Source organism: Sardina pilchardus, chromosome 8 (genome assembly GCF_963854185.1).
Source record: "Sardina pilchardus chromosome 8, fSarPil1.1, whole genome shotgun sequence".
In the NCBI taxonomy this organism is placed as follows: domain Eukaryota; kingdom Metazoa; phylum Chordata; class Actinopteri; order Clupeiformes; family Clupeidae; genus Sardina; species Sardina pilchardus.
Window position 1 is genome coordinate 13,506,954 of NC_085001.1, and position 26,572 is coordinate 13,533,525.

At 49.6% G+C, this 26,572-nt stretch overlaps 1 protein-coding gene across 2 annotated transcripts in view; it reads right to left on the reverse strand.

Annotated features, from left to right (window-relative positions):
• Positions 1 to 451: 451 nt before the first annotated feature.
• Positions 452 to 26,572, reverse strand: part of notch1b (notch receptor 1b) — a 34,565-nt gene continuing 8,444 nt past the window's right edge. Inside the window, exons 3-34 of one of the 2 annotated variants that reach the window (XM_062542803.1) lie at positions 24,099 to 24,361; positions 23,478 to 23,816; positions 22,217 to 22,339; positions 21,638 to 21,871; positions 21,318 to 21,473; positions 21,000 to 21,185; positions 20,414 to 20,527; positions 17,886 to 17,999; positions 17,257 to 17,490; positions 16,773 to 16,883; positions 15,677 to 15,869; positions 15,398 to 15,543; positions 15,140 to 15,253; positions 14,081 to 14,200; positions 13,768 to 13,920; positions 13,426 to 13,654; positions 12,711 to 12,912; positions 12,252 to 12,405; positions 11,742 to 11,926; positions 11,047 to 11,179; positions 10,324 to 10,581; positions 9,955 to 10,067; positions 9,158 to 9,729; positions 8,284 to 8,721; positions 7,929 to 8,077; positions 6,520 to 6,733; positions 5,973 to 6,063; positions 5,710 to 5,872; positions 4,276 to 4,574; positions 3,740 to 3,887; positions 3,374 to 3,471; positions 452 to 3,112 (exon numbers count right to left, since the gene is read on the reverse strand). In XM_062542803.1, the coding sequence (XP_062398787.1) occupies positions 1,775 to 3,112; positions 3,374 to 3,471; positions 3,740 to 3,887; positions 4,276 to 4,574; positions 5,710 to 5,872; positions 5,973 to 6,063; positions 6,520 to 6,733; positions 7,929 to 8,077; positions 8,284 to 8,721; positions 9,158 to 9,729; positions 9,955 to 10,067; positions 10,324 to 10,581; positions 11,047 to 11,179; positions 11,742 to 11,926; positions 12,252 to 12,405; positions 12,711 to 12,912; positions 13,426 to 13,654; positions 13,768 to 13,920; positions 14,081 to 14,200; positions 15,140 to 15,253; positions 15,398 to 15,543; positions 15,677 to 15,869; positions 16,773 to 16,883; positions 17,257 to 17,490; positions 17,886 to 17,999; positions 20,414 to 20,527; positions 21,000 to 21,185; positions 21,318 to 21,473; positions 21,638 to 21,871; positions 22,217 to 22,339; positions 23,478 to 23,816; positions 24,099 to 24,361 (7,384 nt within the window). In that variant the 3' untranslated portion in view covers positions 452 to 1,774. Of the gene's footprint in view, positions 3,113 to 3,373; positions 3,472 to 3,739; positions 3,888 to 4,275; positions 4,575 to 5,709; positions 5,873 to 5,972; positions 6,064 to 6,519; positions 6,734 to 7,928; positions 8,078 to 8,283; positions 8,722 to 9,157; positions 9,730 to 9,954; positions 10,068 to 10,323; positions 10,582 to 11,046; positions 11,180 to 11,741; positions 11,927 to 12,251; positions 12,406 to 12,710; positions 12,913 to 13,425; positions 13,655 to 13,767; positions 13,921 to 14,080; positions 14,201 to 15,139; positions 15,254 to 15,397; positions 15,544 to 15,676; positions 15,870 to 16,772; positions 16,884 to 17,256; positions 17,491 to 17,885; positions 18,000 to 20,413; positions 20,528 to 20,999; positions 21,189 to 21,317; positions 21,474 to 21,637; positions 21,872 to 22,216; positions 22,340 to 23,477; positions 23,817 to 24,098; positions 24,362 to 26,572 lie in introns of both variants that reach the window. The other variant, XM_062542802.1, reaches the window with a different exon arrangement.

The following is a 26,572-nucleotide window of genomic DNA, read 5'->3' on the forward strand; positions in this document are numbered from 1 at the left end:
ATATGAGAAATTGTGCATGGCTTGGTATTTGATGCAGTTGCTGTAATTGATATCACTTCGCATAAGCCATCGGTGTGGATTTTTTTGCCTTAAGTGATGGTGGAATTTTCTCGAAATCTTGAAGGGTCTTTTTTTGGCATCCAGAGACTGTCCAAAAGAACGTTACTGTTTGTAAGAGTTTAGGATTATTGCTCATATAGCTACTCATGACCTGATTGGTTGATTTTAAATTTAGATATAGAGAAGTGCAGTTAGCCCTATGTCAATTTGTTACATTTTGACTTATTGTGATCAAAGTTGAGAAATTTGAGAAATTTGAGAAATTCAGAAATCATTCCACCATTTTCAAAAGATGAACATATAGAACTCTAGATGAAGGTACTTATGTATACAGTATGAAAACATAGAATGCTAATGTATACAGTAGGTATAACACATGAACACGCAAATATCAGATACCAAACAGTGAAATTTATTGTTGAAAGGAACAATTGTACATAATTGACAAAATACATTTAATGTAAACTACAATTTTGCAGATAGAGAACTTTTATACATTTCACGAGCCCATTTTATTCAGTTGATCGTATTCAATTTATTAAACACTGTCCGACACACAGACAGGCTAAGCAGAGGTCAATAAATATTGCTTATTTGTTAATGTTCTGGCCCGTAAAATACTTCCTGGATTACTCTGAATATATTTATATTTGTCTATACCTCAGTAAAACTGAGAAAAAATATATATTATTTGTGTGTACTGTTGCATGTTTTGAACTTGGGTAACTTGAAATTGTCATACTTTGCATGACACGCTGAAGACTTCTTTATCTTCTTTCTTCAGATTTCTGAAACATGATCCAGCTCACATGATAAGCACACGCAAAGTCTGTAATTCAGCTAGAGGCTCAAACTCAACATACATGGGACGAGAAACGGGTTCAGCACCCAACCCCTTTACACATCCGGAGAACATCAACCACATGGTTGTATCGCAGCAACTGGAATGGAAGATTATAACTATTCAAAACATCTCCCACAATACAACAAATCAGTATTTAACAGGTATCTGTAGCAAAAAAACAGTAGTGATGTGTATTTCAACTTTATTTAACATTAATAAATTGGCATACATGCACTTTTAAGACATCTGAACAAAATACAATCAAAAACATACACAAGCAATTTTTTTGTTCTGGTATCAAATGAAAGAAAAAAACATCCCTGTGATTGTTCTGTTTCAATGAAAACAAAGGTATAGAAAAAAGCTCTGTCTAAATACTGTAATAATGAAATAAAAAAAAAACTCTATAAAATGTCCTCATGATAAAACGTAATTGTATTTTACAAGATTATACAATTATATAGAAAATATTTTAAAAGAACAAAGAAGACTGAGAAAGAACTGAGGGAAAAGAAAGTAAGTCAAAAATTAAGACCAATAAATACCCAGTGTGCACACCAGAAACCGAGAAATGCAGACCAATCGGAAGGACACAAACCAAAGCTACAGGACAAAAGCCACGCCGCTCTCAGTAACCCAGTGATAGGACATTAAAATAAAATTAAAAAATCTTTAAGCAGACAAACAAGAAACAAGTATAAATAAAAATGAGGCATTAATAAATAAAAAAATGGGGGAGGGGGAAAAAACTTACTGTTAGTATCAAAGCTTATAAAAATCCTTCAGTTCATTTCACTGGTATATTCCTCGTGGCTTTGTCTTGCCAAAGAATTAACATCAAAATACAATAGGGAAAAAAAAATGAAATGGTTACTTAAAGTGGTCATTTGGAATGTGCCCCATCTGCGACTGCATGCTATTGGGCGGGCTGGAGATGCCCTCGGACCAGTCAGACATATTGGAGTGTGGAGAGGAGCTGGACCATTGGTCTGGGGAGCCGGGGGACGGGGTGAGGAAGGGGTGGTCGGGCACCTGGAGCTGGTGGTTGGGCGTGTTGCCCTCCATGGTGGCAGAGTAGCTGTGCTGCGAGGGCGGCGTGAGGAACTGGGTGCTGGCCAGGCCGGGCCCGAGCTGGGCGGACATGATCTGAGTCTCCTGGGGCAGGATGGTGTGGATGGGCAGCGAGCCGTTGCCGCCGTTGCCGCCCGTGCCCTGCTGGATGACATCGGGGCCGCCCATGTCGGCCGAGATGAAGCCCGGGCTCACGCTGCTCGGCGGGTTCGAGTGCTGCTGCAGCGTCTGCTGCATCTGCTGCATGGGCTGGCCCTGCATCAGGTGAGTCTGGTTGCCCAGGTGGCTGCTGGGCATGCCCGGGAAGCCCATCATCTGCGAGAGCGCCGACGAGGACAGCCCGTTGTGCATCAGGCCGTGAGACACCTGGCCGTTGCCCTGGTGACCCATGCCGCCCGGCGGGCCGCGGTTGGCGCCGAGCGTGTTGAACTGCTGCTGCTGCTGGCCCATGCCGCCGTGCATCCGGGACAGCCAGTCACACGGGCCGTTGCCCGCGCTGGCCATGGGCAGGTGGGTGAGGCGCGGGGGCAGCGGGTCGAACTGCTTGCCGCCCATGCCCAGGTGGTTGACGCCGGCCAGGTGGGCCTCGGGCGGCAGCGCCTGCAGGTGGCCCAGCGCCATGGACGTGGGCGAGTGGTGGAAGGGCGAGGTCATGAGCGGCGGCGACGACACGTCCGAGATGTAGCCGTGCGGCGACTCCAGCGAGTCCACGGGCGAGAGCACGGCCGAGCTGTCCAGCAGGCCTCCCCCGCCGCCGCCGCGGCCGGCCTCCTTCTTCTTCTTGTTCTTCATGTCCTTCCCGCCGTCCTTGCAGGCCAGGCCTTTGGCCGAGCCGCTGCCGGGCTTGCGGGCCTTCTTGTTCTGCGCGGCCGGCTTCATGCCGTTCAGGTAGCCGTTGGGCGAGCAGAGCGGCGGCGACAGGCTGTTGGCCAGCGGGGCGCTGTGCACGGGCGGGCTGCGCACCAGGTTGTACTCGTCCAGCAGACGCACGATGTCGTGGTGCATGCGCTCCTGGGCGATGTCGCGCGGCAGACGGTCCATGTGGTCCGTGATCTCGCGGTTGGCAAAGTGCTCCAGCAGGACCTTGGCCGTCTCGTAGCTGCCCTCGCGGGCTGCCAGGAACAGGGGCGTCTCCTCCTGAGATGAGAAAGAGAAAAAAAAAATACTCGTTGAGAGACTGGCAGAAGAATACATTTTTCAACATAATCACAACATGTTCATAATTCCTTAAATTTCACCTTTATCAACATGTTGTGTAATGCAACAAAATGAAAAAGGTTCTTTATACTGTTTGTTTACTTCATTAAGTTTTGGTGACATTCAGGTGAATGTCTCTTTAAAGACGACATTATGCTGTTTATTTTACCCACACTTTAAAGAGAAAAAAGGGCTACTAACCTTATTGTTCTGCATGTCCTTGTTCGCTCCATTTTTCAGAAGAACCATGGCTGCATCCATGTTGTTCACAGCTGCTGCCCAGTGAAGAGCGGATTTGCCTGCACACACAATAAAAATCAAATCAAAAAGGTGTCCAAAAGTCCATAGTGCAATTTGCTTTCAGCATTCTTTAGAGTGGTTACTGGTGTACCTTGAAAAATGCCCATAATTGGGAAAAAAAAACAAGAAATATGCAATGGATGGAATTCAAACATCATAAAAATATCAATGTTTAGTCCTGTAAGCAGCTTGCATGTCACATCCTTGCATTTTCAAACATGTCCCGTATTAATAGTGAATAAAGTAGTGACAGCGCAGTGCAATTACCAAAGTCATCAACCGCATTGACGTCGGCGTGGCAGTTGATCAGCTCCTCCACCATCCCCTCAACTGCCAGTCGCGCAGCCAGGATCAGAGGGGTCGTGCCGTCATGCATACGGGCGTCCAGGTCCGTGGCACGATTCCGAATCAAAATCTGTGGAGCGAAATGATTCGTCTCAGTTCAGTTAATGGATTTCAAAGAGATGGTATCCGTTGAGATTATACCTGAGATTAACCCGTGTTAAATATAAAATGAAATATTTTAGCATTTTGACATTTTTGTAGAACTTTAATCAATGAAACCAAAAACCCATTGACCATTTTGAAGTTAAGTAACCTCGTTATACAAAAAAAAAAAAAAAAACAGCATTCCACAGTCTGAAATGTCAGTCTGCGTGATTCTGTTATTTTCTTTTTCGGTACTGCTGAACAAATAACAATAAAATACTTGTTTGACATTGTGAATCTTTGGAAGCTGTTGTCAGTGACCATCGGGACCATGTGAGCAGTTGGCCGGTCAGCAGCAGGCTGAGGCTCCTCACCTGGAAGACTCCCTGAGCGTCAGCAGCCACGGCGGCGTGGAGGGGTGTGCGGCCCATGTTGTCCTGGATGTTGGCGTCGGCGCTGGCCTCCAGGAGGCGTTTGGCGGCGTCGGAGCGGGCGTAGCGGGCGGCGAGGTGCAACGCCGTCTCGCCCGTGCGGTCCGTCTGGTTGTGCAGGTTGGCGCCCTGGTAAATAAAATCGTTGATGACGTTGGCCGAAGTGTCCTCCTCCTCCTCGCTGTTGCCCGTCTCCAGACCGCCTCCGCTGCAGGACGCGATCATCAGAGGAGTGAAGCCATCTGCGGAGGAGAGGAAACGGAGAGAGAGAGAGAAAGAGAGAGAGAGAAAAGGACAGAAAAAGAGAAATTAATCAACAAATCAGCCACAACATGAGCGAAGCGCCCCCGAGTTTCACGAGAAAGAACTGAGAGCAGAGCGCAGAAGCAGAGACCGGCCCAAGGACAATCTGAAGTAATGATCCACTACAAAGCAACAAAACACGGAAGACCATTTGAAAGAAAAATGGGTCAAAACTGAATTCTGAGTGGCACGCAAGGGTTTATCAGCATAAATCTTTTGTATTGGATTCAGATAGGCGCACAGAGTTTACCGTGCTCACAAAACTAAGCTCCTGGACTGACTGCAGCAGCGACTCGGCTGCGAGGCTTCACAGATTCTTCTCCTTCACAGCATATATCCCTCTTGGTCAGACTTCAAAATAACTTTTTGAAAGGCGTTTTACACCACTATTATAGAGACATTTAGATCGATACTGAGTGATTTTTTATTTCGATATTTCTTTCTTTTAAAGGTATCCAAAAATCACATAAAATCTCAGTCTGTTTTTAATCGAGGGTTATTTCCCCGAAAAAAAAAAAGAAAGATTCCCAATAGGTGTCAGCTCAGTCAGCTGCTTTGAAGTGGATCCCCTTTCCCCCAGGAACTGGGGCTTAAACATAGAGCTCAGGGTAACACACACACACAAGCATGAGCACGCGCACACACACACATCCCTCATCCATATGATCAGAGCAGACCAAATGATGTGTAAACAGCAGAACTCTTCACTGTCAGATTTTGTAAGAATCTACAAACCCAAGATATAATGATATCACAACTTCGGTTCTTTGACTATCTGAAAATATTCTTTTTTAACTGTATATAGCATTGAAAAACATAATACAACATGGGCAATAATAATAATAATAATAATAATAATAATAATAAAATAAAATAAAATAACAAAATAATAATTAATGTAATAAATCATGTAATTAAATCAATTATCAAATAAGATCGTGACCAACGCAATTTAAGCAAAATGAAAAAAACATAAATCTAAAATATAGTGATAACTTGTTTCTGATTTGTCAACACATCCTCAGATGACCCAGAGATCTACACTGATGAAAAGGCCTTAAAAGGGTTCCATACCTGGTCCACGGACATTCACATCCATGCAGTCGTTCTCGATTTCGCCCTGTGGGGGTGTGGGGGCCATGGAGGGGATGCGGAGGTCGGCAGCATCCAGGTGCTGTTGGGTCCACTGCCGGTGGTCCGTGTGGTCATCGAGGTCCAGCATCGCCTGCTCCTCAAACTGAAGAAGAGCCTAACGATTAGCACATCCCTACACGTACTCACCCGAACGCAGCTAATTGTGAACGAAAGTGGAAGAAAAAGTCTAGAAAAGTCCTCACCCTAAAGCGCTTGTGTTCTGATGGTTCCTCGTCTCCCCATTCGTTCTGGTTGTCGTCCATTAAGGAGATGTCCGACAGGTTCTTCAGCGGCCTGGAGAGACACAGCCATGGTGAGTTCTCTGCGATATGACTGGCAGACCCCTACGCTGGAGAGAGCCATGCAGGGGTACTGCCTCCGCTGCTGACCCACTCTCTGCCTTATAGGCACAGTCCTTAGCCACAGCCCAAACCTCCGCAGCCGACTGAACCCCCACCCTCTTCTCCACGGCTCTAACGAGTCAATTAATTCTGCAGTGATCGTGACCCTCTGTATCAGTGCAGCAGATGATCAAAGCCCCCATCCTCCACCCCAGTTTAACCAAACCCCCCACCACCCCCATTCAACACCCCCCACCCCCCAAACAGCACCAAGCCCCCACCCAAAACACTCCACACCCCCCCCCCCACACACACACACACACATACACACACCAACTCCTGAAATGGGGGGGAAAAACGTCCGCAAAAAGGACGGCACGGCACGGCACGCGCGCGGACTTGGACTTACTTGAGGCCGACGGAGTCCTCGCCGACCGGCTCGCGGCGCTTCTTCTTGTTGGACTCGCTGGCCTTGAAGCCCTCGGGGAACCAGAGCTGGCCCTGCTCGCGGCGCCGCTTGCGGGACGCCACCATGCCCACGGCCACGAAGGCCAGCATGACCAGGCCGGCCAGCACCACGTAGATCGGGTAGAGCTCGTTGGGCGGCGGCTGGGTGTTCTCGCCTGCGGAGAGAGAAAAGCGGGACAGCGGCGCGTGAGTCGGCGGATCGGCAACAGCGCGGACCGGCGGCCGGCGGAGGTTCGGGGAGGGCGCGGGACCGTCCCGGCTCCTCGCCATGGCGCGCGGGTGGACGGCAGCGGCAAAATATCCCGTTTGAGCGCGAGCGGGGAGAGGCCAAGCAGGAGGGGAGCGTGCATTAAAAATCGGGGCCGTTTCATTGGGCAATAATCAGAATTGCTAACCACTCCTGATCATAAAAGAGCTAGAAGAAGGAGATGGAGAAGCAGGAGAGGCGGAGAGAGAGAGAGAGAGAGAGAGAGAGAGGAGGAGTGAAAAAAAGGAGAGAACAGAACACCTCCTCTTCTCTTTCAGCCCAGGGTGCCAAGAGACAACTTTACCAGTCCTTCTTTAAGGGAGGAAAAAAATGAGGGATTAATGAACTTCAAATTACTGCGCACGCTTTAAGCTGTAAAGACGAAGGATTTATTAGGATTTTCAAGATAACAAAGACTCCCAACTTCTAGCACACTCCCGATCAATTCCCCCCCACCCCACCCTTTCTTTCCACTAACGATTTTGAAATGATAAACTCTCCCCACCTAAACCCTTGGAGATGCTCTAAGTCCTGGTATTACACTCAACGAGGTGAAGGTTGCAGCAGCCCTTCATTGCACGAGGAAGTGTGTGTCTGTGTGTGTGTGTAGTGTGTGTGAGTGTGGGTGTGTAGTGTGTATATATGTGTGTGTGTGTGTGTGTGTGTGTGTGTAAGAGGGAGAGAGAGAGAGAGAAAGAGCAAGGGAGAGAGAGAGAAGGAGCAAGGGAGAGAGGGAGAGAAAGAGAGAGAGATAGAGAGATAGAGAGATAGAGAGAGAGACAGAGAGAGAGAGAGAAGAAAGAGTGAGACATAGATTGACAGAAGAAGACTGTCATATATATGTTTATGCTCATGTGTTAAAATGTAGAGTTTTTTTGCTGATGCGGTCAAATACGGTCAGATGAGCTCATTTGGTGGAATTCACCATTTTGTAGACAAAAATCAGGATCTAGCACTACTTGCGCCCCATAGGGATGTTCACTAAAAAATGAAGAAGAAAAAAAAAAAGGAAAATCGTCCAACAGGGATGCGTAGCGCAGGGTTTGCGAGTTTGAGAGTTGGAAATAGAAGTATGTGCTTCACAAAGTGGTGTGTGCACTTACTGGCCACAGCCTCGATGACGTAGGGCATGTCCAGGTTGCCACTGGAGTGCAGGGCTCCTAGGAACGCCGCCACATCAGTGGCACTCTGGAAGCACTCGGTGGACTGCTGGATGCACTGCCGGTTGTCAATCTCCAGGTACACCACCGAGCTACGGAAAAGAGTGGGATTATTTATTTGTTTGCTTGTTTGTTTGTTTTTTGTTTGTTTGTTTGTTTGTTTAAGCAACATTTCATCAACCCTTGATTATTACCACCACATTGGGCTTATCCCTTTTAATATGGCCGTTATAGATCTATGTTTAACTATGACCTATGACACACACACACACACACACGCACACACACAAAAACGCACCCTTTGATCTGCATCTGGTCCAGCTCCCGGCGCCGCCGCAGGTTGACCACGCGGTGCACGCCGTCCGTCAGCGTGGCCACGACGCTGGCCCTGACGTCGGCCCAGCGGCCGGCCGCCACCGAGCGCTTCTTGACCGAGTGCTTCTTGAGCTCCTGCTCGTTGCCGTAGTACGGGTAGATCATGGGCTCGCCCTTGGCGTCGCGGCGGATCACCACGTTGGTGTGCAGCACGCGGCTCAGCTCGCGCAGGAAGCCCGAGAAGTTGCTGCGCAGCTGCTCGGGCGGGATGCGCACCACCAGCACCAGCCGGCCCACCGCCAGCTTCTCCGGCACGTTGTTGGCGCAGTCCAGGCCGTCCCACTCGCACTCGGCGTTGTTGCAGCCCTGGTCGCAGTGCCCGTCGGCGTAGTGGTCCTTACAGTACTGGTCGTAAAGCGGGCTGAGGAAACAAAACGAAGCAAAAATCGGTCAGAACAGAACAGCATCTCAGTGGCTCCTGAGACTCGGTCATATCTGAAAACACTACAGGCTGCCATATTGTGATGATGATAATATCCAGTCAAGGGCAATTTCACATGTATTCATATTAGGGGTGTCATTTTGATTCGAAATCGATCGAAACTACATCTCAATCTCGAACTTCAAACTCAAAGGTAGAATCAAGAAATGTAGCCACACCCCCATTCTCTGAAAATCGAATCAAATCGTGATTCTAAAATTGAAAATTAAATCCAGGCGGATTTGGAGAATCGTGACACCCCTAATTGGTATGAACCAATCCTTACAGATCCATTACTACATATAAAATCTAAAAACACTTCTAAAGACATTTCTACTGATTTCAGATCAGCTACGGGGGCTAAGAGGACACTCACTTGCACTGGCCCTCCAGATGCTGGCAGTCGAAGCCGTCGTAGAGGCAGCCGGCGTTGTTGCACTGCTCGTCGCACTTGCCGTCGTCGAAGTAGCGCCAGCACTGCAGCGCGGCCGAGCAGTTCTTCCACGGGTCGTCGAAGTTGAGCGAGCAGTCGCCGCCGTCCCAGTCGCACGCGTACTTGTTGCACTTGCTGTCGCACACGCCGTCGGCCGAGCGCGCGTTGCAGTCGTCGATCTCGCAGCTGGCCTCCACCTCGGGCGCCGGCGTGATGTCGACGCCGGGCCCGCCGGGGAAGCGGTAGTCCAGCACGTGGCACAGCAGGCCGTTGAAGTGGACCGGGCAGATGCAGTGGTAGTAGGGCGCCTCGCTGGTGTACTGGCACGTGCCGCTGTTGTAGCACGGGTTGCTCTGGCACGGGCTGTCGGCCGGGTACTGGCACTCGGGCCCGGTGAAGGCGGCCGGGCACAGGCAGCGCGGGCTCTTGTGGCCCGAGATGCAGGAGCCGCCGTTGCGGCAGTGCAGAGAGCCACACGAGTGGGCATCACCCTCACAGGTGGAGCCAGTGAAGCCCTACAGATGAACATGGAGGTGAGTAGCCGTTAGTAATGACTTAAATCATACGGATAACAGAGAGGTTCAATCTGAGCATACAGTATATTCCACATACATTAAATGACAATGGCTTGTAAACCTTATAGATATGTTTATCTGGGCATGTTTAGAAATCATGCTCGTTTTATTTGACTGTGCATTTTATTTTTGAGGAGATGGGGCAGACGGATGGGGCTGACTCACCGGTGGACACCTGCAGATGAACCCATGGGCCGTGTTGCTGGCCACCGCACAGGTGCCTCCATTACGACAGGGCTTGCTCTTACAGCCGTCAAACACCTGCTCACAGCGCTTGCCTACGGGGGGAAATGAAGGCACTTTAATATCGTTTTCAAATGACCACACCAAAGCAAATGTCCATTCAAAGGCCCAAGAGTCTTACTCTTTCTTACTAGAATTCTTTCTTGCTTCTTACTCTTACTCTTTCTTACTAGAATTCTGCCAGCAATCCAGCTGAAGGGACTCAGTTGCTCTTTTTTCTAATTCCTATACTGTGCTAATCAGCTAGCCCAGCTTAGGGGCCAAGGACACTGGCAAGGGGATGGACCGTACCTGTGTATCCGGTGCGGCACTCGCAGCGGTAGTTGTTGGTGAGCTGGACGCAGTTGTGCGTGCCGCGCGGGTCGCAGGGGTTGGACAGGCACTCGTTGACGTCGCCCTCGCAGCGCTCGCCCACGTAGCCGGCCGGGCAGATGCAGTGGTAGCCGCCCACGCCGTCCACGCACTCGCCGCCGTTGAAGCACTTGGGCTCCTTGGTGGCGGGGTCGGTGGACGGGGTGCAGTCGTCCACGTTGATCTCGCAGTGGATACCTGAGTGTGACAAGGTTTGGCATTTTCGCTGTTAGTAAAAAAAAAAACATTTATCTTCACACCGTGTAGCAAAGAACTGATGCTGGGTTACAACACTGAAATATAATAAGTCATAAGGCGGCGCTGATATCTGCCGCTGATATTGTTTCTGATGACTAACAAGAGAACCATTCTGTTTAGAACGGCGCCAATTAGCGTTGGTTTTCAGATGTAAGGGTAATTAGCAAGATCTCTTAATGCGCGTCAGACAGTTCAGCAACCCCTCCACCCTCAGAGTGTGTGTGTGTGTGTGTGTGTGTGTGTGTGTGTGTGTGTGTATCGGGGAGGGATGCAGGGCAGATTTCCTGCCTGCTGGATGCACTTAATCCCTCATTAATGCAGAAGAGGAGAGGGAGGAGGAGGGGTGGGGGGGTCGGAGAGATGAAACACTTGGGGAGGTGTGAGGAGGTGGTGTGGCATCCTGACCTTGGGTTCCCCGGGGACACGAGCATTTGTAGGTATTGATCAGATCGATGCAGGTTCCTCCGTTTTGGCAGGGCTGCGAGAGGCACTCATTGATCTCGTTGGAGCAGTTTGTCCCGTGATAGCCAGGAACACACTGAGACAGAGAAGAGGATAGGGAGAGAGGGAGAGAGAGGCAGAGATAGAGGGAGAGAGGGAGAGAGGGAGGGAGGGTGAGAGAGAAGTGTGGAGAAAGGGAACGAGAGACAAATCAATGCCTAGCATGAAGACAGTGTTATTTTTGATTACCAAGCTTTTTTTCCTCCCCTGTCTTTTTTGACTGGTCAGCAAGCATTTCCTACACCCAACCAACCATTCATACATCAGCTTAACGCAGCTGGTAGCAATGTTGGAAGCGTCCAGCCCACTTAGCCACTGTGGCTTTCTAAAGAAACTCATCAGCAGGCAGAAATTCCACTGAGGGAGTTTCCTGATCGGTTAGTACAACTGAACCATGCTACTTGTTTTAGCTGCTACTGACAGATATCCATAGAACTATCCAAATAAAAGAACAAGTTTAATTTCCAAGTTTTTTTTTCTCCAAAACTAGTTAAAAGATAATTACCTAACCCACACCTGAATTCTGACATTGTCTGAAAACGTTAAGTACTGTAAAAAGAATCTACTACCAGCCATAACACAACCCCACTCAGACTCACCTCGCAGGAGTACCCTCCCAGGTAATCAGTACAAGTGGCTCCGTTTTGACAGGGGTTGGGCACACACTCATCCACCTGCTCCTCGCAGTAGCTGCCAGTGTAACCCGCCTGGCAGCGGCAGAAGTGCGTGTTGCCAGCGTCCAGACACTGACCAGAGTTACGGCACAGGTGGGTCACCTCCACACCTGCAGCAAGCCAGGGGGAAAAGACAGACGTCAGGTCTCATGTGAAACCACTCAGAGATCACACAGTCTCTATACTAGAGCTACCATAATTTCCCAACTATTAGCTGCGGCTTATACATTGATTGCAGTTGGCATTCATATGGTTTTGCTTCTTTTAATTTGCATAAAACACTGTCCTGCAACTTTTGCACAATGTGACTAAGACACAGGAAATTACTGTATACTGTCCAAAAATGTCATTATATCAATATATACAGCACAAAGAAAAAATGCTAATATTAAAATGGGTAAAAGGGTGGTTTAAGGAAAGCACGGTGGGGCGTACCTTGCTGTTTGGCGGCCACTTCACAGGACACACTGGGCACGTCACAGTAGAGCCCTGTCCACCCGCTCTGGCACTCACAGCTGTAGGTGGTGCCAGTCTGCCAGCACTTGCCCCCGTTCTTGCACGGAGAGGAGTCGCACCACCGCACCAGGTTCTAAGAGTGGGAAAAAAAAACAATTGCATATTACAAACATTTCTTCTGCTGGATGGTTCATGTGTTGTGACAACATCAAACAACAATAAGGGGTGGGTTTCGTACAAACAACGAATGATTGTGGAATTAAGTGCTTTAATAACGATGGCATTAAAGGTGACACATAAGCCATTACCAAAGCCATTAACTAAATATCACATTTGAATAGACAGTATGGTAGTCAATGACTCTGAACAATCACAGAACCCCTACGACTTGAGACTGATGGTCTGGGAATTGGAGGCTGTGGTGAAGGGTCTCTTTACCTGGCAGTTGAGTCCAGTATAGCCTTGAGGGCAGGTACACTTGTAGGTGCCATAGCTGTCCTGGCACGTGCCTCCATTCAGACATGGCTTGGAGTCGCACTCGTTGATGTCGTGTTGGCAATAGCTGCCGGTGAAACCCGGTGGACATAGGCAGGTGAAGGTGTTGATGCCATCCACACAGGTGCCCCCATTGAAGCAGGAACTAGAATTTTAAAAAACACATAAATAGGTGCAAATTAACGAATGTGCTCTGTGCTGTTTTTCAAGCGCATGTTGACATACAATAAACAACTGCTTCTATGATTAAATTAACATACAATGCCTGTCCCTGCAGTATCCAGAGTTTTTGTTTAACAGTTTACAGTTGTAGTTCAGAAATCAACCAAAGGGGGCGCCAATGGACCAGGGAAAAAAAAAATAGCAAGCCTATTGTGACTGCTCTGTAGCACATGGGATAGCTATTGTTGTCGAGCCCAGAATAGGTGGAAAGTCAGGTTCAGACAGGAAAGGGCTTTGGTTAGGCCCTTCTGGCCCAGTCCAGCTGCGATTTCACAGATCACTCGGCAGCTAGTATGTGGCGCTGGCCTTCCCCCCTCCCTGGACTCCAGCGCTTCCCAGCCCGCCTTGTGGCTGCAGTCACTGCGGGTGGGGTGGGGTTAGGGGGGCGGCTGGACCCATCCTGCCCAACCTTTGGATGCCTGTAGAGCGCTCTCACCTCTCTGTGCAGTCGGGCGTGTTGTTCTCACAGTGGATTCCGCTGAAGCCCGGCGGGCACGTGCACGTGTAACTATCAACGAAGTCCGTGCAATTTGCACCGTTCTTGCACGGGTTGCTCTCGCACTCGTTGATGTCCTCCTCGCAGCGGGTGCCGCGGAAGCCCGGCTGGCACGTGCAGACGAAGCTGTTCACGCCGTCTTTGCAGACGCCGCCGTTGTTGCACGGGTCTGTCGGGGGGGGACGAAGAGTAGAGAGAGGTTAGGAGGCTTTGTTCCAACAATATGACATAGGAGAGGGAGACACGGTGGGGACTGATGGGAGATGAAGTTCTGGGGCTTACTGGGCTTGCAGTCGTCAATGTCGGTCTCACAGTTGCGTCCGGTGAACCCGGATTTGCAGCTGCACTGGTAGCTGCCAATAGTGTTTTGGCAGGAGGCTCCGTTCTTACAGGGATTCTTCACACACTCATTTATATCGATCTCACAGGTCTGACCTAAATGGACAGTGATAGGGGTTAGCATTCAATTCAGTCACATATTTAGTCACATATTCATAAAGACTCATATTGTACTCTGTGCTTTATGTTTTTTAAGACTTCTATCATGTGAAGACTCAAACGTGAAGTGTGCAGTGTTCTGGTGTGCCCCACACACCTTGCCAGCCTTTGGGACAGACGCAGGAGAAGCTCTCGTAGTCCTCCGCCTCGCGGCACTCGCCCCCGTTCTTGCAGGGTTTGGGCGCACAGGGCTCCAGCAAGGTCTCGCAGTTCTCCCCTGGGAAGGACAGGACGATGACAGTGACTACGCGTCCACAGGCACACACACACACACACACAGGCATTCTACACAGACCGGAATAATAATAATAATAATACTAATAATAACACCAAGCGACTGTTCCTCGACTGTTTGGAAGCAAGCACTTGTTTAATTAGGGCCGGCTGTCTTCTTTTTTAGACTTCACTGATTAATGGTGGACTGATAACTGATATATTTTGAGAAAGAGAGCAAGCAGTTTGCCTCTTCCCAGACATTTCCCTATCTGTTTCCATGACATCCAGGCTCGGGGCAGGAAGCAGGGCTGAACTTCCTGCCATTGTGCAGTCATTTGCTTTTCTGTGAGAATGGAAGTGGGGAAACAGGAAATGTGTCAGGGCTACTGTTCCCACCCTGTACCCAGCGAGAGCGCTGTTATTACAACAGGGCCGAGCGTGTGGATTTTTCCAGAAGGATCGGCTCGGAGAGGACAGATTTTCGGCATCTCAGAGCCAGAGGGGCTGCTCATCACTATCTGTTTTCTCAAATAATACAGCCCGGGGGGAGCACCGGGCTTTTGGAGGGCTTTCAGGACAGAGTTTTCCTACGCCGCTATCAGAAACACTCCCCTCAGAAGGGAGAGTGTGGGCGGTAGGAAGGGGGTGCAAGATCAACAGATGACCAGCTCTCTATGAAGGAGGAAGCCTTGCTGCTTAACCTCATCAACAACTTGGGCTTCCAGAGACGAGGTTTTTCCTCCTCCCAAACGTGGCCTTGCTCACAAGCTGAGGGGGGACATACTGAGAACGTGCCAAAAAGCCACCACAAGACAAACACTTCAAAACACATACATGGCAGCAGATGAACTAAGGGCTCAACAACATTTTCCATGAATGAACGAAAAACAAAACAAACCAAAACCAAAAACACAACAAAAGAAAAAGCCCGTTTTCATACCAGTGTAAGGCAGTATGCAGTTGCATTTGTAGCCAGCCACATCATCGATACAGTTGCCTTGGTTGAGGCATGGGTTGGAGGCACACTCGTTAATGTTAGTTTGGCAGTTAGGACCTACAGAGCAGAGGTTAAAACACAAACAAAAAAAACACACACAAATGGTCAGGTTAGGGCAAAGGTCAGAGGTCAAAGGGTAGGAGGAGGGTATGGGCACAATGCTGGGCACGAGCACGGAAGGCCTCGGAGGCGCCAACTGACCGCTGAAGCCAGCCCGGCACGTGCAGTAGTAGCCACTGGTCATGTCGCGGCAGCTGCCTCCGTTCATGCAGGGGTTGGAGTCGCACTCGTTGTTGTTGATGTCGCAGTTTTGGCCGCTCCAGCCGTTGTCACAGATACAGTTGTAGCTGCAGACGAACAGAAGACAAAATGGAGGCCATTTTCAACATTAGCTGGGTGCAGCATGTGGTTGTTTATCCAAACTGAGTACAACAAAGAACTAAAAAATTGTCTGGAAATCTGCAACGACCCTCAACGTACCCGTTGACCTGATCCTGACAGTGGCCATGGATGCAGGGGTTGCTTAGGCACTCGTTGATCTGCGAGCGACAGGTAGGGTCCTGGAAGCCCTCACGACACTGGCAGGTGAAGCCGTTGATGCCATCCACACAGGTGCCCCCGTTATGGCACGGGTTACTCTGGCACTCGTCAATGTTGATGTTGCACATGGTTCCTGCAATGACATTTCAAACGAAAACATTGACTCTGCTCTGTGCGACAGTTTATTCCAATTCTTGCAGACCTTTGTAAAGTGTCTATTACGTTTTAAGACGTGCATACTGAACAACAAAAGCCTGTTAAAGGGGGCCACTTCTATTCATGCTGCTCTGGCTGCACTTGTACAGTGTTTAGGGTGTAGGATTCCTTTTTAACTCCCACTTGCTTGCAACAGACACCATTCAACTGCAGACACTGTTCACATGCAGGGATGGTTTCAATTGTCTTTTCAGCGGTAGCCAACTACACTCAGCAACCCTGCTCCCACCTCCACCTACTCCACCTACCCCCCACCTACTCCACCTACCCCCTCTCCTACCCCTCCCTTTTAAGAGATTGACTTTCAAAATCTTTCACAAAATCTTTTCTCCCGCTCGAGTCCCAGATGTTCCGATGTCCTTTCAGCTGAATGCCGACTGAGAGGCAGGCTTGTGTGTCCGTGACACAGCCTGGGGACCGGCGAGGGATTGTGCCTCAGTCTGTCTGTGCGTGTGTGTGTGTGTGTGTGTGTGTGTGCTCTCGTAAACTGACACCCGGTCTGAGGGGATGGGGCGGCGGGTGGGTGGGTGGATAGGTGGGTGGGAGGTGCAGCGCTCGCTGGCCAGCTGTCTTCCCCACACCCTCCTTTGTCTCCGCTCCCACCTGCGTAACCCTTTCTTACCTGAGTGGGGGCGTTTCCGCAGGCCCGCCCAGCCAATCAGCACACACACACACACACACACTGAACCTCAGTGGTACACCTACACGGCGCTACACGACACTTCCCTTTCATGTGTTCTTTACTCAGGTGACTCGGCTAACTCCTCACTCAGGCCGTTTTACCACACTCACTGACCCCTCTCCAGCTCCGCTCTCTTACCTGTGTAGCCTGGCTTGCACGTGCACTCGTAGCCGTTGATCTTGTCGATGCACGTCCCGGAGTCGCACGGGTTGCTTTTGCAGTCATCCAGGTCGATTTCACAGTTGATACCTGCGGAGTCATCCACTGGGTTTGAGCCTACAGTTCCTGACTTGCATTCGGTCTCACAAAACAACTGGTGTGATTGTAGACTACACAAGGATAAGATCAAGTCCCCATTACAGCTCAATGCTCCAAATCCAGTTAAGTTTATTTGTAAGGCTTACTCAGGGCTTAAAACAAGGAAGATGTCCGAAGTTATCTGAAACCTATTATGAAAAAGTCACTATGCATCACGATCTACTTTCAAATATACAATAAGCCTGATTTGATGTGATTTGATTTGATTTGATTTGATTTGATTAGATTTGATTTGATTTGATATATGCCGACATCTGAAATCAGACACAATGCCCGAGGGCCCGAGAGCTGAGGGCATCTGTACCTGAGGTGCCCTTGGGGCAGAGGCAGCGGTAGGCGTTGACGCTGTCCTGGCAGGTGCCTCCGTTCTGGCACGGCTGGCTGAGGCACTCGTTGATGTTGGTCTCGCACAGGCGCCCGGTGTAGCCCGCCCTGCACTGGCAGCTGAAGGAGGCCAGGCCGTCCTTGCACGTGCCGTAGTGGCAGGGGTTGGACGCGCACTCGTCGATGTCGAGCTCGCAGTGCTGTCCGGTGTAACCTGCGTGGGGAAACGCACAAGGCATCAAACGGTGTTGTTTTGACCAACTGAGGCCATGCACAGCCAAACATTTCTGTTTAAGATGTTTTTTTTGTCATTTCTCCATTTAGAGAACGCGAAAAAACATCCTTGCTTTTTAAAAACCATGTCAGAGTTGTCTCGCATCAGTGGTTCCTTTGGATTCTTCAAGTATTCAGTTACTATAAACTTCACATCATATGCACAGACATGTGTTCAACCATTTATAGGCTTATTTTTCTAGTTGCTTTTCATAACATCCTCCTATCAATTTCAATGGTAAGTAGAGCCACCCCAGTGCCAGAGCATATAGTGGAGCCAAATGTAGTATGGTGAGGAAGTATGCCGACAGGGCTGAGTGTGTCATGTGGTCATACCTTCAGTGCATTCACATGTGTACTTGTTGGGCCCGTCTGTGCATTTGGCGCCATTCTTGCATGGGGTGCTGGCGCACTCGTCTGCATCCACCTGGCATTGGCTCCCGCTGAAGCCTGGGAAGAGGAAGAGGGAGGGGAGCGGTGAGAAACACAGGCCAAGGGAGGGGTGTGTGGTGTGGTGTGTGTGTGTGTGTGTGTGTGGGGGGGGGGGGGTAAATCCACCCCCCTCTTCTTTCTCCCTCTCCTGCTGCTCCCTCTAGCAAAGCCTGCCATTCCTTCAGTCATCTCCTCGCCACACGGCCATTACGGGCCCATGTGAGCATTTGGGAGAGCAGGAGGAGGAAGAGGGGGGGGGCAGGGGTTGGGGGTGAGGAGTTTGGGGTGGGGTGGGGTGCAGGGGCTGCCACCTTGCATTCATTGACACCTCAGCCCCCTCCGCTCCACTCCACTATCCCCAGCCCTACTCCTTGCCTTTCAAATCTCCTTTCAGCAGGAGCCTATAAGGGAGGCCAGAATGGGATGGGGAGTAGTGGGGGCTGGGGGTGCGGGGCGTTAGATTGGGGGTGGGGTGGGGGGGTCGGTGGGTGGTTTGGGGGTCCTTCAGGGGCCCTCCCCTGACCATAGCCCCGGGCCAGACAAAAGCTGCGCTGTCTGCCCCAATGCAGCACTCGAGCCGCGCCGGTTGCTGCTTGCTTTTGTTCTTCCCGAAACATTTTCCATCACAATGGGGGGAATTCGCCCGGCCTGCCTTCATCCTACTCGCAGACTGGCCCCCGCACAAAAGGGCCCTGTCTGACCCGGCGACCCCCTCCATTCACCGCCACCATCATTCAGAGGGACCCAGCAGGCCCTCGCTCTCCCCCAGTTATTCTAATCTCCTCTAACAACGTCTGCTGCCTGCCAGTGCGCTCCCAGCACCGGCCCGTACAATAAAAGTCATGTCTCTGTCGTTACGCGCACCCAAACTACCCTCCTTATTTAAAAAAATAAAATAAAAATGTAAGTGTGCTACACTTCTGTTTACACTTGGGGCTTGGGGTTTAGCATTTGAGGGAGCACGAACACCGCTGTCATGTTTCAAAATGACAAATGACAGAGCAGAGCTGAGGGTCTGGGCTGTGAGGGTATGTGTGGTGTTCCCTGTGACCCTGTGCGCTGGGTTCTCTCGCGTTTCTGTCCCATATGTGATGACGGCCCTAACTGACTCGCTGGGGCTTTTCTGCAGCGGTGCTGCTGTCGGAACATTTCAAAAATCCCGGCCGTGGTTGCTGTGGAGACTGCTGTGTACATAAATGAAAGGCGCCCCGGGCTGACATGCTCTCCAAAGGGACTCATTTACATCTCAAGGAGAACTGGGGGGCCTGATGCTTCACCACACACACACACACCTTTTCAGTACAGCATGCAGGGCCCCGCAGATCTCCAAATGCTCTCGGATTTTAGGCCCCCAAATGGGCACACTCTGCACCCCCACCCCTCCACCACTTGCCAAACCCGAGTAGCTTTTCAGCCGCAGAGCCCAGTGCAGCCTCACGCCCGGCGTGCTCATTCCTCCGCATCCTGAGATGAAATGCGACGCCGTTTGTCCTTTTGTGAGGGGGCAACTTTAATCTGTCCCTTTTTACATGGCACCCTCTCCACCCCCCACACCCCACCTCACCCCCATCCCTCCTCCCGGCCGCTCCTTTTCACTGGCGCCAAGAAGAAGAGGAGGGAAAAGAAACGAGGAAGAAAAAAAAAAAAAAACTCCACAAAAACACACATTTGGCGGGAAAAAAGAGAGAGTCCCTCTTGCTTGTTACATTCCTGAGGCACCCCACGCAAAAAAACAACAACACAAAAGGCCTCCAGGAACCATGGCCACCATCGCCTCTCACCAGTGGAATCTCTTTATAGCCTTAAACTTGATTAAAAACATTTAAAGAAATCAATAAACTGGTACTGACCCTACAAAACACCACAACAATATGAGGAATGTGAAAAGTAGTGGGATTCAGTAGGCAGCTGGGTCTTTATTTCTCCCTTGTTTACAGAAAGGAGGTCTAAAGAAAGAAAAAGGTTCAGGCTAAATAACGGCTCTGCGAATTGTCTGGCATCAGTGGTTCCTTTGATTAACATCATACATATTCAGTCGATATAAAGTTCACATCGTGTGCACAGACTCCATTTTCCCTCCTTTCTGAAGACGTATTGTTGCTGCTAGTTGCTTTTCATAACCGCCTTCCCAAATCAATTCTAATGGATACCTAACGCCTCCAAACTCCAAAAACAGTCGTGCACGCACACGCGGACGGGTAGGCGCGAGCTGCATTTCGATGTGCGCTCCGGCTGAGATCACCTCTAAAAAAAGAGCCCTCTTATGGATTTTCCCCCGGCCGTCCAGCCCCTGGCTCCCTAAGCTCGCCTGGAGGTGAGGATTTACTGCACCCCTCTGGCCCCGTCCTGGGGGGGTGGACTGGGATGGAGGGAGAAGGGGTGTGGGGAGGGGTGGTGTGGTGTGGGTGGGATCGACCCCCGCATACACTCACCTGTGGGGCACTGGCACTCAAAGCTGTTGATCTTGTCGATGCACTTCCCATTGTTCAGACAGGGCATGCTGGTGCACTCGTTGGTATCGACCTGGCAGTAGATTCCCTCGTAGCCTGCCAATTAACATGGAGAATCATCTTCAGTATTATTAAGGATGGGGGAGATCAATCCTCCACCCCCCCCAAAAAAAAGCTTTTGTTTACCCGGCCAGACTGTTTGTGTTGACGAGTGAATTACTGGCGCATGCATATAACATGAGCTGTGGATGGCTGATACTTTATGGACCAATTAGCGCTAAGTCATCCTCAGCATTATTAAGGAGAGCAGAAATCGATCAACCAAACCTTTGTACTCTAGCCAGGTTGTTTGGGTTGACGGGTAAACAGACGTCATATGCATATAACACAGGCTAGTTTAGGGTTACTTCTCTGAACAAAGGAAGCTAATTGATGAAGCATTGTCTAAGACTAGAGGCACAACACTGTTAAATGTGGGTGTGGCTGTGCTATTCTGTACTGGCTATTTAACTCAACGACTTGAGCAAAGTACCGAACTAGTTCCTAACTGCTTTTCGGGGCCCCTTACCTGGCATGCAGATGCATTTGAAGCCTCCAATCTGGTCCAAGCACGTCGCGTCGTTTTGGCAGGGGTTCGACATGCACTCGTTGACATCGAGCTCGCAGCGGGCACCTATGTAGCCCGCAGGGCATCGGCACTGAAACGAGCCCTTGGTGTTGAGACACTTCCCTCCGTGCTCACACGGGTTTGAACCTGCTGAGCACACACACACAACCATCAGCCATCATCATCAGACAGCATGATCGCACCTAGTGCGCGGGACCTCGGTCCAAAGTGCACCCATTCAAACGCTTTAGTAAAAGGTGGCAGCGAAAGGACGTTTACCCAGCGCGCACTCGTCGACGTCAGTGTCGCAGGACGGCCCAACGTAGCCCGCGGGACAGGTGCAGATGGCTTTGCCGTTCACGGGATTCGTGTCGCAGTTGGACCCTTTTTTGCACGGACTGCTTATGCAGGCATCCTCCAAATGGCAGAGCAGACCTGTATCAAGAACATTTGAAAATCATATATCAACATTTGAAAATCTAACGGAAATGAATTTTAAACATTAGATAGATAGATACTTTATTGATCTCCAAGGGGAAATTCAAGAAATTCAGGTTCATTATGAATGTTTGATGTCTCTGGACGTCGTTGAAACTGACCTGTTTTACCAGGTGGGCACTCGCAGTAGAAGGACGCCACGCGGTCGTGGCAGGTGGCGCCGCCGGAACAGGCCGCGTCGGCGCAATCGTCGATGTTCTCGCTGCAGTCGTCTCCCGACCAGCCGTTCACGCACACGCAGTGGTAGCCGCCTAGGGAGTTGAGGCAGGTGCCCCCGTTCTGGCAGGCGTTGGGCATCAGGTCACACTCGTTGACGTCCTCCCGGCAGAGCTGACCTGTGAGACACAAAGCGACGGAGCTCTCTTAGCAGAGCTCACCTGTGCACACACCTAACACACCTACACTCCAATGATGAAGCAGAGCTTCTCAGATGTTTCACAAGTCATTGACCACATGAAGATAAAAGTAGGAACACTGATGTATGTGATCCTCAATGGTAGATCACAGGAGCCTACTAATGATGTCTCCTAATAATATGTAGATACACTAACTTCTAACTAAGACACAAATTCATTGTAGGTGAAAAGAAGAATGTCTCGGTCATAACCGGCTGTTTGCATACTACAAGATATTCACTTGAAATACACACAAATGTGAAAGGATGCATGTCGGTATAGTACCTGTCCACTCTGGCTTGCATCGGCAGTTGTAAGTGTTCACTCCGTCCACACATACACCGTCATTCTCACACATGTGGTCTGTGCAGTCATTGATGTTGTGTTCACAGTTCTGTCCATTGAAACCTGAAAGAAGAAGGAGATTTTAGCATCATACTGTCCTGACAACTGAACTGTCCGTCACATCTACAAGCAAATGCAATTTAGAGGGGATGAACATAACCTGTAATAAATGATCATTATTTCTAATTAAAAATGATAGAATTCATTTCTGCTGGAATGTTCCTATCGAACTTGATGCCCTCCTTTTTCACATCTTTATTTGGAAAAATAATAATACACACAGGTGTCGGTTTGTCCCGCACCGGTTTCCTTTCATTTCTGAACACTTTTTTGTTGTAAAAGTTGGCCTGAGCTGCGCTAAGGACAGCAAACCTCATTGACACTGACGGCCACTTCCTCTCTTGCTACAATCACCAGCAGCTGCTCTGGCTCAGTCAGGGATGAGAGAGAGAGAGAAAAAGAGAGAGGGATAGAGGAGGGAGAGAGAGAGTGATAGAGGAGAGCAGGCCGGAGAGGAGACAGGAAGCGCCGGGCGAGCTTGGAGTAGGTCGGAGAAGCCGCTGGGACGGGAATCTCCGCCATTTTTAAATCACAGACAGCGGCCGTGGACAGGCGGCCATTTTGAAAAAGCACGGCCCAGGAAAGCACTTATCCAGACTGAGGATGTTGTCCTGCGACCGTTTCCTCATGATAAGCGCAAATGTTTTCCTGCCCTCTGGTACACAATCACACATTGCACTCACAGGCGTGCAGATAGTCACAGATGCAAACTCACACACACCAGAACGGACTCACGTTTACATTGGCACGCTGCTAAAAACATGAAAAACACGTCTCGTTCATTCAGATTCTCTATTATAGCTTAGGACAAGCCACATTGTCCTCTGTATGTCCACATTCTAGTCAGGAAATGTTTGTCAAGCCGCTGTGCCTTCTGCATGACATTTTTCAGTCAATATTTACAAAGTCAATTAAAAAAAAAAAAAGGTGGAGCATCACAGACAGGTGTTATTCAGTACTGGGTCGCCTTCACCTTTACATGTTCACTTGAAAGTATCGACTGTGGATGTATTTGGTTCTGAAGGAACACACAGACACAGACACAGACACAGACACAGACACAGACACAGACACAGACACAGACACAGACACAGACACAGACACAGACAGACACACACACACAACGACAAAAAAAACATACCTGGAAGGCAAGTGCACTGGTAGGTGGTATCTCCTTTCTGCACACATGTTCCCCCATTGTGGCAGGGCGAAGGATTGCAGGGCATGTAGAGGGTCTCGCAGTGTTTGCCAGTGTACTCCTGCGGGCAGCGGCAATGGTACGTGCCCACCTCATTGACACAGGTGCCACCGTTCTTGCAGATGTTGACGTTCTGGGTGCACTCGTTGACGTCCTGCTTGCAGGTCTGTCCGTAGAAGGTGGACGGGCAGTCGCACAAGAAATGAGACTCGAAGGCTCGACAGGTGCCGCTGTTGGCACAGGGGTTCGAGGCACAGGGGTCTGCCTGCTGGCATGTTTTACCTGGACAAGACAGTGAACAAAAAAAACATGATCATAATGATGTCTCAAGAATGTTGTACCTAGGGCCCAGGCCTCCCTTGAAACAGAGATGTAAGATCTCCATGGGACTCGTCTGATAAATAATGTATAAATGAATGAATAAAATAATAACAAGATAATACAACTGTGAGGGTCAGATTGAAATTCAAATGTGGACATCTGTATGGTTTTATAGACACATAACAACATGTTCAGACCCAGAGAGCGCTCTCTGAGTTGGCGGCGTTCTCTTGACAGACTCACCTGACCATCCAGAGCGGCATCTACACCGGTAGTCCCTGGGGCTGAGAAGCTCGCAGGTGCCTCCATTTCGGCAAGGGGAGGTCAAACACACGTTGTCCGTGGGCGTCAGGCACAGCTTGTCCATAAAGCCATGCCGGCAATGGCAGACGGCCTCGAACCGGTTGCCGCGGCTAGCCACTTGGCACGTGCCGCCATTTTCACAGGGGCTGGCGTAACAGGGGTTGTAGTGCTCACATCTTGTTCCAAGGTATTTCTCCGGACACCTGGTGAGAGAAGGGGCAAAGAAAGAGACAGAGAGAGAGATTATAATCTAGGAGCAATTCAAAAGTCAGCTCTTGTTTTTCACAGAAACTAAATAAAAAACAGAACACTGTGTGCCTAAGTCTCACTTGGTCTTGCCCTCCCCATCTCATCCCTATTTTCTCTCTCTCTCTCTCTCTCCCTCTCTCTTTTAATGGTTCATTACTCAGCAGTATGCCCTACTTTTTAAACAAACGAGATGGAGGGGACAGAGGCAGCTGGTGAGGGGCCTGCAAAGGAATAGTGGCCTCTGTGCCGGGGACACCACACACTGCTGTATGATTACTCACAAGACTTCGTATTGACCAGCGGTCTGCTCGTCTTGATCCAGAGCGGGTCAAATTAAGCAAAGACAGGCTTGAGTGGGAGGGAAGTTCCCAAGTGGCCACTCGGCAGGGTCAGCAACTCTCCCATAACGCCAAAGATTGCTACAAAGTTGATACGGAAAAAATTCCAGTGGACGGACATGTTTTTTAATCCAGTGAAAAAAGGGACAGTTTCCCAGGGTGTGAACGCATGAGTGCACACGGTCGTCTTTCACATAGCATTACTGCAGCAGGCCACCTTGTATTGTTTTTCTAAAGCCATATGACCACTCCATGACACATGTCAAGATGGATTACGTAATGTGCTCGGTCAACAAAAGCAAATAATTTCTGTGAGAATCATTCTAAAAAATGTTTTGGGAATTCCTCAAACAGTAACTGCTTCGTATCTGTCTGTGTTTCAAATCAAAACAACATGGATGTTCATTGTCAATTAGAGTGAACTGAAGAGAGAAGGAGAGGCAACAAAACACATGTTCTCAGAGGATTCTGAGAAAGAGTCCATGTAGGTTCACCTCTTCAGGTAAAAGGGAATATGGAATAAGATAGAAAGCATACATGGAGTTTGAGTTAGTATTTGAATGGTACATTTCATCCACAATAATGCTTCCCCATTACTGACTTGGTCTAATGCCATGTGGTGTTCACCAAACAAACCACACAGACCACCATGTGCCGCAAACAAATGGCTTTTGTTGCACAAATGGGCAAAGTAATAACAATACAACCCACACCAGCTAAACAGTCTAATCATCCAACCAAGTGCTAAGCATTTGGCCATTCACACTCTTGCACGGATGGTTTGGTGATCAATGCAGCTTTCTTAAGACATAGCATCTTGATTAACGACGCATTTCTGAGATATCTGTAGCTCCAGACTTCAGAGCTACTGTATCTGTCAATTAGCATTGTGTTATAAGAAAGAACTCACTTCCTGGATGAAGGACAGTGAGCTTTTGCATAGGGGGCAAAAGCAGTTAGCACCTTCACCACACAGATTGTGCCATTACAGTGGTCAACTCCCGATCGTTAATAAAAACACTTTACTTTTAGGCCTCGGTAGAGTATTATGGGGCAGGGCAATAGCAGAGCAATAGCAGGGCTGGGGTGAATGGTGCTCTTTGCGCTGTCTCTCTAGGGATTAAGATGCTAAATCATTCTGAGCAGGAAAAGAAAACACAACTGGGGGGTTGCTGTGGGAGGGACTCTGGGGAGGTGGAAGGGTGGGGGTGGGTCACGACAAAGGCCTGTGAAGGGGATGGGGGGGGACCCCTTTACTTCACACAATACTATATTTCCCCTCATTGTCCTGCCATTCCTACACTTAGCTGGATGTGGACCGAACCAACACCACCTTCGGCTGTGAGCCCAAAGCGGCAAGGTCTCACCGACTGACTCACAACCGTGTCACTATATCCTGGAACTGTTGTGCACATGCCTCTCTCTCTCTCTCTCTCTCTCTCTCTCTCTCTCTCTCTGCATCCTTCCACATGTTCTGCTGTCGGTCAAGGAGCTAAAGTTAGCATTCACACGCTAATCAGGTTATCCATTCCGTGTTAGCCTTTGGCAAGTCTAATGAGAATATCATTTTAAAACTGGGATGGGATGGGATGGGTTGGGGTGGGGTAAGAGGGTCAGGTTGGGTGGTGGTGGTGGTGGTGGTGGTGTTGGCTGGAGGGGAGACACTGGGGCCAAATGGGATGGTGTGGCTGGGAGGCATGCCTGGACCTTACTCTAAAAAAGGGCCGCAGGGAGCAGGTGCGCATGTTAATGAGCGACTGGCAGCTGCTATCCATAGCACGCTCCCTCTCCCCTCCCCTCCTTACCCCCTTCAGCACACCCTGCCCT